The sequence below is a fragment of the Sitodiplosis mosellana genome, unplaced genomic scaffold, assembly GCF_009176505.1.
Source record: "Sitodiplosis mosellana isolate CC-2019 unplaced genomic scaffold, AAFC_SMos_1.0 Smas_scaffold_6167, whole genome shotgun sequence".
NCBI lineage: Eukaryota > Metazoa > Arthropoda > Insecta > Diptera > Cecidomyiidae > Sitodiplosis > Sitodiplosis mosellana.
In genome coordinates this window covers 1,421,947-1,435,664 of record NW_022601408.1, presented here as the reverse complement: position 1 = coordinate 1,435,664, position 13,718 = coordinate 1,421,947, and the positions used below count along the sequence as shown (strand labels likewise).

Genomic DNA, 13,718 nt, shown 5'->3' with positions numbered 1-13,718 from the left:
CGCACACACAATAGTATGGAGTTTACTTTTATACTAAAGTGTCATAACCAATACATTCAAATATAGTTGACATATACGAATGGGATAAATGTCATCTCATTTGTGTATATTTGTTGGTGCTGACATCTGCTTTTGCGATGAACTTCATCCCATTCGTATATGTCAACTTTAGTATAAAATTAAACTCCATACTATTGTGTGTGCGGAAAAGGTATAGCTATATATGAACGCGTGAGAATAAAAGCCTGACGCTAGCAGGTTTTTCGCAAAAGCGGGATAACAATCAGTTGCACGCAAAAGAGACATTTCAAAAGGTTACACGCAAACGGAACATTTTATTTTGTCGCATTTTGAATTTTAAAGCCGTGATTACAACAACAATATACTTCTCTCTTGCGTGCAACCTTTTGAAATGTCTCTTTTGCGTGCAACTGATTTTTATCCCGCTTTTGCGAAAAACCTGGTAGCGTCAGTCTTTTATTCTCACGCGTTCATATATAGTTTACTGCATAGTGTATAATAATCTATAGTGAACTATAGAGCTATCTCTTTTCATTTGACATTTTTCCGCGCATCTTTTCGGTACTTCATTTCCGCTTCAAACTACTCATATGTGGAATAGTGAGAACGAAACTTAAAAAAAGAAATGGAGCTTCAATCTTACCAGTCTTACCGTTCCCAGGCGCACCCTCAGTTTGCTTCAAGTTGAAAATTAGAAACGAATAAAGGATAATTAGTTTGGAATAACCAAATTGAATGGATTGTCATGTAAAATTAATGGATTTTTGAAACAAAAAAAACATTTGTAGAATTAAAATGTCGGGTAAAGAACCGTTTTGTACACTGAAGATCTCGTATCAGTTTCAAAATGTCAATTTGTATGAAAAATGAAAAAAATATTCTTCATATCATCGATCGACCCCATGCAAAAAAAAAAAACCTGAAAAATTGTAAGTTACCATGAATCGGTCTCCCAAAACCGCAACCAAAATCAAACCGACTAAACGGAGAGAAAATATTGATTAAAACACAATAAGTGACTGAAATTTTTAGTATTGCCAAAAATGAAAATTAAAAAAAAAGAACTAAGAAGAGACTCACCCATCAATTGCTTAGACATGTTTATAGTCAAATCACTTGAACAATAACTAAATTTCCACTCATCCGGTGTATCATTTATAGTCAAAAATTAGATCTTGTCGTCATTATGACACGTATAGCAGAACAAAATTCCTTACGACTGAAAACGAAAACAAATTATAATTTGTTAGGAACCACAATGAGGAACAAATTGTCTAATGCCCGTTTTTTGAGTCCAAATTGTCTAACCCAACCACTTTGTACGTTTTTTGAGTCCAAATATGCAAAAATATCATTTTTCGTATATTCTCAACATTTAATTTTCAAATACGGGATTTAAGAATTTTTCACGTTAAACAGTGAGTCAAATAAGGCAAAAGTTGTGGGAAATGGTCCGAAAAATCTAAATCAGTAATAAAAATTAAGCACTTTTGACCATTTTTGGGTTCAAATAGGCAAGAATATCAGTTTACGGAAACCCTCAGTATTTCACTTTCACATTATGGTGAATTTTTTTGGGAAATCTCGTTTTTCGACAGTCTGCCCATCCAAAACTTCTAGCCAGCTTCAAATCAAGCACCGAAAGCCATATCTGTGGCTTGTTTATTGGGATTTCAGGTCAGCACAAGATTTAGATAGGTAAATGAGTTTTTTATGAAACCATGAAAGTAAAATCCCAATAGAAATCCCATTTGTGATATTCCAAACGTCATGAAACTTTCTGGATCTTATTTTTTTACCAAAAAACTCAATCTCTGAAATTTTGAAGCCAATCGAAAGCGATTTACGGGTACCTCCCATACAAATTTGGCCAGTTTTGCCAATTTTATGAAGAAAATAAGAAAATATTTTTCAAAAATTGATGTGATATTTGACTGGTTCAAATAATTTTTTTTCAGACAAAATCATTCTTCCCCTTGAAAGAGCCACTTTTCCATGAAAAAGAATAATTCGTCATCGAGAAAATATTTTTTCTTAAATTGTTTACTGATTTTGCTTCGAAAAGAAACGAATGTTAATTACTTTTAGCACGGCAAATGTCTCTTCCTTCTCGAAACCGACGTATTTATTCCCGTTGAAATAATTCTGAGGCTTCACATTTTCAAGCAGTAACAGCGCGTTGAAGTCCTCATGATCGGTATCTGTAATGTGGAATTTTTGTTAAAACTCATACCTATCGCCGAGGGGGAAATCACTCTAAAGTAATTTGTAGTCGAGAAAATAACAGAGAAGTAATCGAAAAGTAATCCACATGTGAAAATCGAAAAGTAATGAAGGAAAAAAATGTTTCGTCTCGATTACTTCTCTGTTATTTCCTCGACTAAAAATTACTTTAGAGTGATTTCCCCCTCGCCTATCGCTCTTCTGTCTTAGCTATTTTGCCTGACAAATTATTCCAAGTTGGAATGTTCAACAGCAAAACAACAACAGTGACTTGTCACTGTGACAAATCTTCGAACACACGTTTCTCACTGCAATTCATTTTTGTTCATACTGTATGAATCATATAATGCGAGCCGTATACATAACATTCCATGCAAAATGATCACGGTGACTCACCCGACTTCAACGAAGAAAAACGCATCCAATCTGTCTGCTTGCGCAGTCAATGACAGATAGCTGAGGATATATGCTGAGCATAGAAACTCAGTAAGCTGAGATTGGGACATTTTGACTTTATGACGTGTAGTCCATATAAATGCATGATGAAATGCACGAAACTGTATGCGTCCCATCATAAATTTGTATGGACTACACGTACTAAAGTCAAAATGTCCCAAGTTCTGCTTACTGAGTTTCTATGCACAGCATATATCCTCAGCTATCTGCCAAGTATAGTCACTTGCGATATGTTTGACATTCGTTCAAACTGTTCCACGGCTGGGATTATGTATGAACTCGCTTCGCTCGGCTTCGGCGCTAGGTCGCTTCGCGACTCCCCGAAATCGAATGTTTGTCTGTATCATTTCGTATGTTCAATACTTGTTTTTTCAAAGCAAAGACGATTTTCTGGGAAAGTTTATCCTTCTTCTGGAGTTGATTTTACACGCATTTTTTTATATGTGAATTGGTGTTGAGTCGTGTTAACATGACCATGATGGACCGAGATGGTGTCCATGTTCATCTCTGTTCCAAAACCAATATTTCATTGCCATCAATCCACATTAATGTACGTTGTATCGAAAAACAATTAAAAAAATTGTTTCTTCAAACTTTTGAAAATTTAATTCGAAAATCAAAACTGATATGTGAATCTGCTATTTAAGCCGCGAGAATTCTAACGACATATTCACCATTAAAACCAAGAATTAAAAAATCATGAAAATTAAAAAAAATAGGACACACGCACAATGAGTTTTATATATATAGATAGAAATGTATTTCTCTTATGAGTGACACTATAGCGTCTTAACGATCAATTGTAAGTCCACATTCTGTAAATTAAAAAAATAACGAGGAAAAAAATTATAAAATCCCATTTTTCTTAAATTGATTGGTTTGAGGCAGTTTACCAATTCTTAGAAAAAATGCTTCAGTTTTCGTTGAATTGTTTACCAAACATTTCCCCCTCATTGATTGAATCTCTTGTGGCAAATTTTTAATTGAATACAATTTTCAATAAGCAAACAAATCCAAATTCAAATGAGCCTTTTTTGGCTCAATCTTTTCATCGTTTTTCATTGATTGAATGGTTCAATTTTCTCTAATTTTTAGCATGAAATGAAGGCTCTTATTTTCTGAATTATAATTTTTTCTCCAACATAATATTTCTCTAAAAAAACGTTCAGATTTTCTTTGGCTTAAACTCACTTGATCCGAATCATTTTGTGCAGCTAATTTTATGTCAACGAAATGCAAAACACATCATTTATGACAATTCCCCTAGATATTCTATGCCTTTTGGAAGATAATGAAATACTCAACCGATTTTAGCCGTTCCAAAACATTACCAATCGATCAAATTGTTTTCGTTCGGTTTGAAGCCGGTTCAATCAATTGCGCTAAAAACACAGTGCAATAAAGTTCAGATGACTTTCTCGGGACCAAAATCCAAAGCGACAGAACGAAAGTACGCTTATCAAATAACAAAACAGTAATATGCTATCGAATAGCAAGCATTGGTAATATAAGCTCGAGTTTCAGCTTAAGCGCTGCTAAAATTGAATTGAATTCTGAAAATAGTTTAACAAAATCAAAATTTATCACTCCTATCACGATTTACAACTGAATTTTTTGAGTTTTTTTTTAATTCATGATTGAGAGATGAGATTCAATGGAACAGACAAAGAGAGAACAAAGGAGTGTTTTAGCTATGAAATAGTTAATTATTTCCTTTTTTACTTTGCATATCGACCTTGATACATTCCACTTGCAGAAATTCTTAACTTCTACCAGAGTTACATCCTTGGCGGTCCCGCCTTTGCATGTACATCATGTCCTGGAACGAGATGAAAATACGAAATAATTACCAAATCAATGGAAGCATTGCATTCAATGTATCAGGCAACAGGTTGAGAATAAATTCAATTACAATCAACATGCATGCGCCGAGCATGACGGCTTTCATTCGAACATCCAAATCCAATGGAAATGAAATGCCAAAGAAATGAACATTGAGCAACCAATCACCGACTATATTCAAATTCTTCGAAATCCGGCCAACTTGTTGTCCATCCAATGAGAGTATCTGTAATTGACATCGAATATAAATAACTTGATAATTCAAATTAAAGTTGCGAGTTAAGTTTGTAAATTCTAAAAATGAATACTAAATGCATAAAATTCATTCTATGACTATGTAGTAAAACCTTAAATACTCTTGATTTATCAAGTCGTATTTGAAACCTTAGCTATTGACAGTTGACTTGTACATTGGATTAAAAAGATTTGCATTCGAGTGGGTGACGTGACGGAGATTGATTAAAAAAAAAAACAGTTGAACCGTCAATAGCTTCCTTGTTCTTTTTTTTTGCATACATCTAAAATACCTTAAACTCGACGTCGCAGCACATTGGCAACATGCAAATTGGTCCAGTGATGCGTAAAACGGTTTCGCCATTGTGGTTTTTAACCGAATAATCAGGTTTACATAACGTCCAATTCTGCTCAACAGTTCCGAGAAGTTCACCCGGAGGCGAAAACACCTCAATCACCTGCAAGCAACAGGGGAAACAACAGCTCTGGCATCTCAATGGCCGACGAAAATGAATCACTTCAACTCCTCTGTAATCAAAGACTTTCATGTCAAACGGACGAGCACCACCACACCTTTTTTGGAGACAATAAAATTCAAACGCATTAAAACGAAACGATTATTATACAACATTATTTACATGCAACGGGTGCAACAATCATTGTCCTCAACTGCCCAGTAAATCTAGATTTGAACAGGAAAAATGAAACAAAATTTGCTTTGTTTGTAAATAGAAAAAAAATCGTTTCTTTTCACCTTTTCGCCGTAAATATTCTTTATGATGTATCGGTTATTCTGTTCGAATCCAATGAACAGATCAATAATATCGACTTGTTCTTCGACATACAAACAGTCCAGCGTTGACAAGTACTCGAGCCCTGGCGGACAACCAATGACTGCCGATGGAATATGCATCCATTCTGTTCAGTGAACAGTATTCACCAGAAAGAATATTGTTAGTTTTTTTTTTGTTCACTAAACAACAGATTTTGAGCGAAAATGAATGTGTATCCTCAAAAAGTCCTCAATTGATTTGATTTGCAACCACAAGAAAAATCGGTTTGGTTTGAATAAGAAATACACTGCAATCTGTGGAAGTAATATAACTTACCTGAAGGTTCATGTGCCATTTTATTTGAAAATATAATAAAAGCGTTTCGACTGTGTTTTGAAATCAAATATCGAATTGACTGACAACAAATGAAAAGATAACTTTTATAAAGGCTAAGTTGATTGAATTTTTAGTAGCATTGATGTGGACATTTTGCAATGTCAACGCTTTGAAAATCTTATTATGAAAACAGAGCACGTCAAAATGCACTTGATACGCATTTTGCAACCATAAATATTCCAATTTGACCATTTATGACAGTAATAAAAATCCAGAAGGAACATTTTGAATGAAATCTTTATTAAAATAAAAGCATAGTTTATAGTTTGGTGCAAATCAATGTTTGTAACGTTTCAAAAAACGGATTGTTCGCACTTTTTTCTATCCTTGTCTGGTTTTAATGGTGCAAATAAGGTTAAGTAAAAGTCATAGATATATTGCCACAATACATTTCAAATGTAAGTCATTTGACACATAGCAATCAATGCCATCTCAATTCCAACTCATTGAATCGTTGAATTTTTCGGCAACTTTTTTCAAACGTGTATGGCTTTACTAGAATATAATCAACTTTACGACGACGCTAACAGCTTCTCTGTGGGCCGGTACTACGCGTTAGCCAAAACGTATTGATGTTTCGCAATGGTGACTCGATGCATTTGCCAAAATACTATGATTTTTGTACTCTCTTCTACGATGTGTGTGCAGAGAAGCTGCTAGTGTCGCCGTAAAGTTGATCATATTCAACTCAAGCCACACACAATTGAAAAAAGTTGCTCAAAATATTCGATGATTCAATGAGTTGGTTCAGAGATGTCATTGGCTGTCTTTTGGTATTCCGGCAATATATTTATGATAAAAGTATTTTCGAGTTGGGTATGTTTGGATGAGCTTAAAACAGGTGTGGCATACAGCGATCAAGTGCATCACAACTAATTCTAGTTTGATTAAAGAATCTAATAGATTTAATCTATAGTAAAGGTTTAAACACCTTAGAAGGTTTCTTCTAACTGAAGTCGAATATGTGGAAAGAATGTAAATTGCAAATGGCTTGAGCCATCGAATTTCTTTCTGGGTATTCAATTAAAAGGCCAAATAGTTTTTAAATGGTTTTTTTAATCAATAAAATAGGTGAACACCATTTTTATCATCTGAAAGGAGAAAAATATTCGATCAATCAAAAATGTCAGTAGAAGAATTCAAAACCCTCTTATTAATATGAAGGGCTGACTTACTTCAGTAAATGTTTCCAAATCCACCTTGGCAATTTTGAGTTCATGATAAACCATAGGTCGTTGACCATTTTGGATCATCAAAATGAAATATTTTTGCAATTTAACGCAGAGCATTGAAGTTGCTGGCTATGTAGTGGTGCTGGTGAACAGATCTGTTTAACAGCAGCTATTGGTTGCGTGCATATTCGCTGTGACACGCGTTCGTTCATCTCCCGATTCTCACACACAGTGTTTGTCTCTTGCATTCACACGGAAAGAGAAAGAGAAGTACATACAACACACGAGATACATCGTAAGCGACGCGCGCGTGCATGCACATTGCACACACATAGCTGCCGTTCGTGTCTCGTGTGTTTTAATACGCTTGTCTTTCTGTTTCTGTGTGAATGCAAGAGACAAACACTGTGAATTTCGTCAAGTGTACCAACGAACGTCAAAGCAGAATTTAAATTCAACGGTTTTCAAATCAAACACTATGCAATCGAATGTTTCCAATGTTTGTGTTTTCTTTAATCAAGTGCAGAGGAGACAAAGAACAAAGCTAATGATTGTTAAATTTATTTATTTGTGTTCTGTTTTTATTTGTCTCATTTTTCATTTTTACATCGCACTGTCGTTTTTAAATTAAACGATAAAAATTTGTTCATGATTTTCATAAAAATAAATACTTCATTTGTTTACAATACAATCGCTTCATTTGTTTTCGTTGTTACAGATTCAAAAATAAAAAGAACACAACAAATAAATAAATTTAACATTCATTAGCTTTGTTCTTTTTCTCCTCTGCACTTGATTAAAGAAAACACAAACATTGGAAACATTCGATTGCATAGTGTTTGATTTGAAAACCGTTGAATTTGAATTCTGCTTTGATGTTCGTTGGTACACTTGACGAAATTCACAGTGTTTGTCTCTTGCATTCACACAGAAACAGAAAGACAAGAGTATAAAACACACGAGACACGAATGGCCAGACAATGTATTTGGCAAATGTCAGCTAGCTAACTGAAAAAATTCTGGCTGGCTCAGCGGCTGAATTCTATGCGTTACGTTTTTTCATCGCATCTGCAGTACAGAAATCATATATATGGGGATTTTTGTTTTGTTTATTTTTGTTTGTAAACAAATCTGCCTATCTTTTTGCATTGTAACTGTGCATTGTGCATAGTATATGTCCATAGGAAATGTGCAGAGGCAATGCAAAAAGATAGGCAGATTTGTTTACAAAAAAAAAAAAAAAAATAAACAAAACAGAAATCCCAATATCGTAAACACTCCAATTTGTAACATAAACTATCGATCTTCCGATTTGCATGTCCATTTTCACAAAATAACTTCATAAATTCCCAACATGTTTATATCTATTCGAAAGAGAATTTATATGGCTTTTATTTGATGTATCGGTTGATTAACGAAAAATTCATTCAATAGTTTAATTTTTATTTTAATCGCAAAAATACACGAAATCTCATATTTGTAAACTGAACTATCCGCATTGTAAACTCCAAATTGAAACATATATTCACAAACTTATGACGAAACTTTATGAAATGTCGAAATTCGAACGCACAAAAGCCCTTAGGCTTCCACATAATTGTTTCCAATTTCGATGTCATTTCGATTTTTTCTATTGATTTTGGATTGTTTTCCTTTTATGTTTTTCAATATTTATTGTTTTAAATTCGTTTTGCAAACAAGAATATTTACACAATCATACATTTCAACACACTGAGTGATCGGCACATTGCGAACTGTTACATCTGTCAACACCAAATCAATCATAGAACTTTCATTCAAAGTTCAGTTTGACAGCAACTTTGTATGTTATAACTCGGAAAGAATTAGTTACAATTGATGCATCATGAAATTTATCTAAAATATTATTATTTTCCGAAATACATTACAAAAAGAGTGTTTCATTGATTTTTAAAAAAACATTCCACAATAGAAATGCATTAAAACATAAAATATTTTGTACTATATGTAGTGAAAAAAACAATGAGAAGCGTGAAATTGCAACATAGTTCAACTTTTCCTCTCAAAAACAGTGAAAAACTAGATGCTGTTTTCAAAATGGATAAATAAATATCAATTAAAACATTTTCTGTGTTTAATTATTCTACATAGATAGATTTTTTCGTGCTTCTTCCGAATATGTATGTAATGTGTCGCATTTACAATTTGTATCTATGTTAAAATCGTGTTTTTTTGCAAAAAGTTTACAATTTGGACTATGTTACAAATTGGAGTGTTTACGATAACTAATGTATTGGCAATTCAAAAATAAATGGCGAACATTTTACATTTCTTATGGTATGTATACTACAGATTGCGGTGAAAAAACGCAACGCATAGAATTCAGCCGCTCACCCAGCCAGAATGTTTTCAGTTAGCTATCTGACATTAGCCAAATACATTGTCTGCGAACGGCAGCTATGTGTGTACATGCACGCGCGCGTCGCTTACGATGTATCTCGTGTGTTGTATGTGCTTCTCTCTCTCTTTCCGTGTGAATGCAAGAGACAAACACTGTGTGTGAGAATCAGGAGATGAACGAACGCGCGTCACAGCGAATATGCATGCAACTCATAGCTGCTGTTAAACAGATCTGTTCACCAGCAGCACTACATAGCCAGCAACTTCAATGCTCTGGTTTAAATTGAAATTAAAACAAAAATCGAAAAAACAAATGGAGTTTTTGTGCTGAGAGCGGGAAAGCGACTAAAAACGCATACGGCGAAAATGATTGTGGTTTTGTTCAGTATTCCATAGATGGTTTGGTATCATTATCAACAAACTGTCAAAGAGGAATCGATTTATTAATAGCGTCCTCGAAACTGGTAAATATTTCAACCAAAAACCAAATATACACACAATAAAGCCGATGAATTCGTTTGTTTGATCGGTTTTGCATTTGGTTGAGCACATCAACGATGCGATAAATATTTGTTGCCTTCATTCTAGCCAACTGGCTAAAACCGGTAATTTTGCGCAGCATTCAATTCAACATTTTCAACATCGTTCATTCTATCATTAATTCAGTGGTCCACTTGTAAAATTACTGTACGTATTAATGACCTAGTGCTCTATTTTTGAAGGCCGTTCATTTAAAAACCGCATCATTTATAACCGATCGATCGATACACGAGTTTTTAAATGTTCGACACACACACGACAGAGGAAACCAATACTTTTCCACATTTTTATTGATCGATTTCGTGCACTCTCTTCATTTTCCGTTGACCGAATTATTTCTAATTAAAACAATTTGTTTAAACAATCATTCACAATGAAAAAAAACGAGCGAATTCCATACGAAAGTAGTTCAATCATTGAATCGAAAAATTCGTGTTCGACATTTGAACTGACATCGTTCAATTTTCACACAGAAATTTTCGTACGAAAATCACTTCTACTCAACGAATGATGAATAATTGAATTTGAATCATATGCACAAACATGTTTTTTTTGGATTCAAATCAAGCAAATGTCAAGCGCAATCGATGTTTTTACATTGCATCGCATTTTTTGGCGCGAGCGAAGTGTGCCAAACATTCAATGTGATATGGACGATCAAAACAGAAACACCATATCAATGTCAAGTCAATCAAGCCATAATTCTTCAAGCAAAAACGAACTCTTTACTAAACCCTCTAATGCATACAACCGCCTCTAGACGGGCAACATTTGTACGCCTGTAGAACGTAAACCGTACATCGGATCACATTGCTTCAAAAGGCATTTTTATTAGTCAATGTTTTCGCTTTATTTTTGTCTGTGGCAATATTTGTCTATGTAGTGTGATTGTAAAGTTATAAACAAAAATGTGTGCAAAAACAAAAACTTGACAAAATAAATTATTCCAACTCGAAATTAGACACATTTTTGGCACTTTTAAACTATGGATTTGATTTTTCTCTGATTTATGTATGTCAATCGCATTTCCTGACTGAACCATGTAGAATCCAGGATTATGAATATTTTTTAATTATCTATGGCCAAAAATCAACCGAGTACCAATACTAGGAAAAATTAATTCATTAGAGGGTTAAGAAAAGATTTTCACAAAACATACAGATGATCAAATTTTTACGTGAATTAGTCGAGTGTACCGTGCTATTTTGAAACAATGATATTTTCATTTGTTCAATGTTTGAATTAAATTTATGTGGATTTGAAAAATCGTAATTTACATGAATCTTCACTGCAAGTCCTATTGTTTCTCTTTTTGAATTTATTTTATACCATTGACTTCATCAACTCTGTTGGGATAGTATTTTACTTTTCCGTACACAACGTGTCAAGGGAAAGTATAGGAATTGGTCCCGAAAACTTTTTTCGCAAAATTAGCTTAGATCATCATAAAAACTCATGAAACGCGTAGAAAACCACTTTTTGAGACACTTTTCCGTTCGTGTGCCGTCGTTGTCGTCGTTGTCGTAGCTGTTTGTAAACACGATAACTCAAGAAATAATTGAGATAATCCAAATCTGAAAGTCCCAAAAGTTTTGTTTCCAATAAACTTAGTTCAAGTTCGAAGATGAGCTATTTTCGATTTGACCCTGGGGTACTTGCCCTATAAGTAAATCTATTCAAGTATTCTATGGAACAAAAATGGTGAAAAAAACCTGAGCAGTTGGAGATTTGAACTTAAATGTGAAAACATGTTTTGAATCATTGCAAGTTATTATTGTGGTAAAAAGGAAAATTTTTGGAGAAAATGTGAATTGCACTAAATTTCAATTAATCGTCGGTTTTGATATTTTCGGTTCATAAATTTTGGATAATTGTCCATAGGAGGCAATTCATTTTCTGAAGAAAAAATAAGATTCTGAAAATCATTTGTTTTGTGTTGCTGGATTTGATCGTATTTGCAGAAGTTTGATTTTTTGTCCTCAATTTTTGTCGAAATTTTTCTGGAAAAATTTGAGGGCCAAAAACCAAACTTCTGCAAATGCGATCAACATGAAACTTTCAGAATCTTTTTTTTTCTCCAAAAAATGAAACCTCAGAAAGTTTAAACCCAATGAGAATCGGTTTACGGGTACCTCTCATACAAGATTGTCGAAGTTTTAGTTAAAGTGACCGATTTTTCACTTTATTTTTATTATTATATTTTCACTGCCTTTATTTCAAGAAAATTCACAAAAAATAACCAAAAGTTCCTAAGGACAACGCAGGCCAACGGTACGGAAAAGTTCGGGATTACCAATGTAATTCTTTTTATTTCAATAAATATTGTCGAACGATAAATTCAGCATGTTCTCACTCGTTTGATCGAACATATCGTAAACCATCCAAATTGTAACATAGTCCGAATTGTAACAATTGAACAAATAGACTAGTTTTTTGTAAAACTTTGAAGGGTAACTGTTGTTTTTTATATCATATTTGAGAAGATCACGAAAAAAAACTTCCGATATGAATGTATGACTTATTTGTATTTTTTCAGAAAAGTGGTTTATTTTAAGACTATGTTACAATTAAAACTATGTTACAATTTGGATGGTTTACGATATCTAGTAGAAAATCTGCTAGAAATTAGTTTTGCGAAATGATCTTTCGTCATCAAAGACTTTCGAGAAAATATTCACAATGTGAACATAACGCGATAGTAGAAACTTACAGTAGAAAGATGTGAAAATGAAAATCACATAGAGAACAATCGAATTCGTTGTTCTGAAAATCACAAATGTGATTTAAACAATAAAATCAATTGTAATTTTCGTGTGAAAATTTTCACATTTCACATAAAAATTTGTGGATATTTTTGGACGTTGTTTGGAATTCCACCACAGATATTCGTTCATTTAACAAAACATTCCAATGCATATAATTCGATAAAAAAAATTTACTGTTGAAGCAGATAAGAAATGAAAATGTTCTGAATCAATAATTCCCTCGTTTGTTTGTTTTTTGCGTTATTCTATACGTTTCTATGGCTTACACTTGACCGATACCTTATCATGAAGTATTAGAAAGTGAAATACTCAATTTGAGGGAAATATACAATCCAACGCTTTCTGCACACACGCACTGCTATTTACATCCACAATTCATACATTCACGTCACAATTTTGACAAAGTGGCTATTGACTGCTCCAAGTTGCATATTTTTCATGTGTTTTTTGATCGAAGCGGCTTTCTGAATTATGAACTTATCTCTCGGCAATACGTAAATATAACAGATTGAATTGATATATGGAGATGAAGAGGTGCAGTGTAGAAACTGAATCGCATGTTTCACACGAAATTCAAGGTAATTTACGGGCACACAAAGCTCCCTGAGAGCCGATTTTTTAATCTCAACAGCAAGTAAACGCACGAAATCGCATTATAACGCTATGTATAGTATGATGCTATTGGCTATCATAAGCATATACACTTGCAGGTCCGATAATCTGGCCTTTATTAATCTTCGTGATAACATTACGAGTTGACGCAGAGAGTAGGCAACAGTTTACAATAACGGTAACAATATTCTTACCATTGTCGCCGGATGAGCTGTCTCAGCGCATTGAAAATAGATAAATTGTAATCTTGACTACAATTCAGTAAATAGATTGTCTCGGCAGTCTTTTTTTCTTTTAAATAAAAT

At 33.6% G+C, this 13,718-nt stretch overlaps 1 protein-coding gene and 1 long non-coding RNA gene across 3 annotated transcripts; both read right to left on the bottom strand.

The window, feature by feature from the left end:
- Positions 1–664: 664 nt before the first annotated feature.
- Positions 665–2,746, bottom strand: LOC129575421 (uncharacterized). Its single transcript, XR_008688798.1, has 5 exons — positions 2,641–2,746; positions 2,104–2,222; positions 1,102–1,240; positions 960–1,000; positions 665–698 (listed from the first exon to the last, which is right to left on the bottom strand). It is a non-coding gene; the product is annotated as an uncharacterized LOC129575421 (long non-coding RNA).
- Positions 2,747–4,389: 1,643 nt separating this feature from the next.
- Positions 4,390–13,203, bottom strand: LOC129575547 (phospholipid scramblase 2-like). 2 transcript variants are annotated; one of them, XM_055459333.1, is made up of 7 exons: positions 6,877–6,961; positions 5,886–5,964; positions 5,531–5,694; positions 5,415–5,458; positions 5,070–5,349; positions 4,613–4,768; positions 4,390–4,519 (listed from the first exon to the last, which is right to left on the bottom strand). In XM_055459333.1, the coding sequence occupies exons 2-7, from the start codon at positions 5,902–5,904 to the stop codon at positions 4,463–4,465; spliced, it is 720 nt and encodes a 239-aa protein (XP_055315308.1). In that variant the 5' UTR covers positions 5,905–5,964; positions 6,877–6,961; the 3' UTR covers positions 4,390–4,462. The 2 variants fall into 2 exon arrangements, with proteins under 2 accessions (XP_055315308.1, XP_055315309.1); XM_055459334.1 differs by lacking the exons at positions 5,886–5,964; positions 6,877–6,961 and adding an exon at positions 12,976–13,203.
- Between the last annotated feature and the right edge of the window lie 515 nt (positions 13,204–13,718).

Coding starts and splice junctions, on each gene's coding strand:
- LOC129575547 (XM_055459333.1), bottom strand. Junction 5,459..5,530: donor AGAATATTTACGGCGAAAAG/GTGAAAAGAAAC, acceptor GTTCAAATCTAG/ATTTACTGGGCAGTTGAGGA. Junction 4,520..4,612: donor TCGGCGCATGCATGTTGATT/GTAATTGAATTT, acceptor ATCTCGTTCCAG/GACATGATGTACATGCAAAG.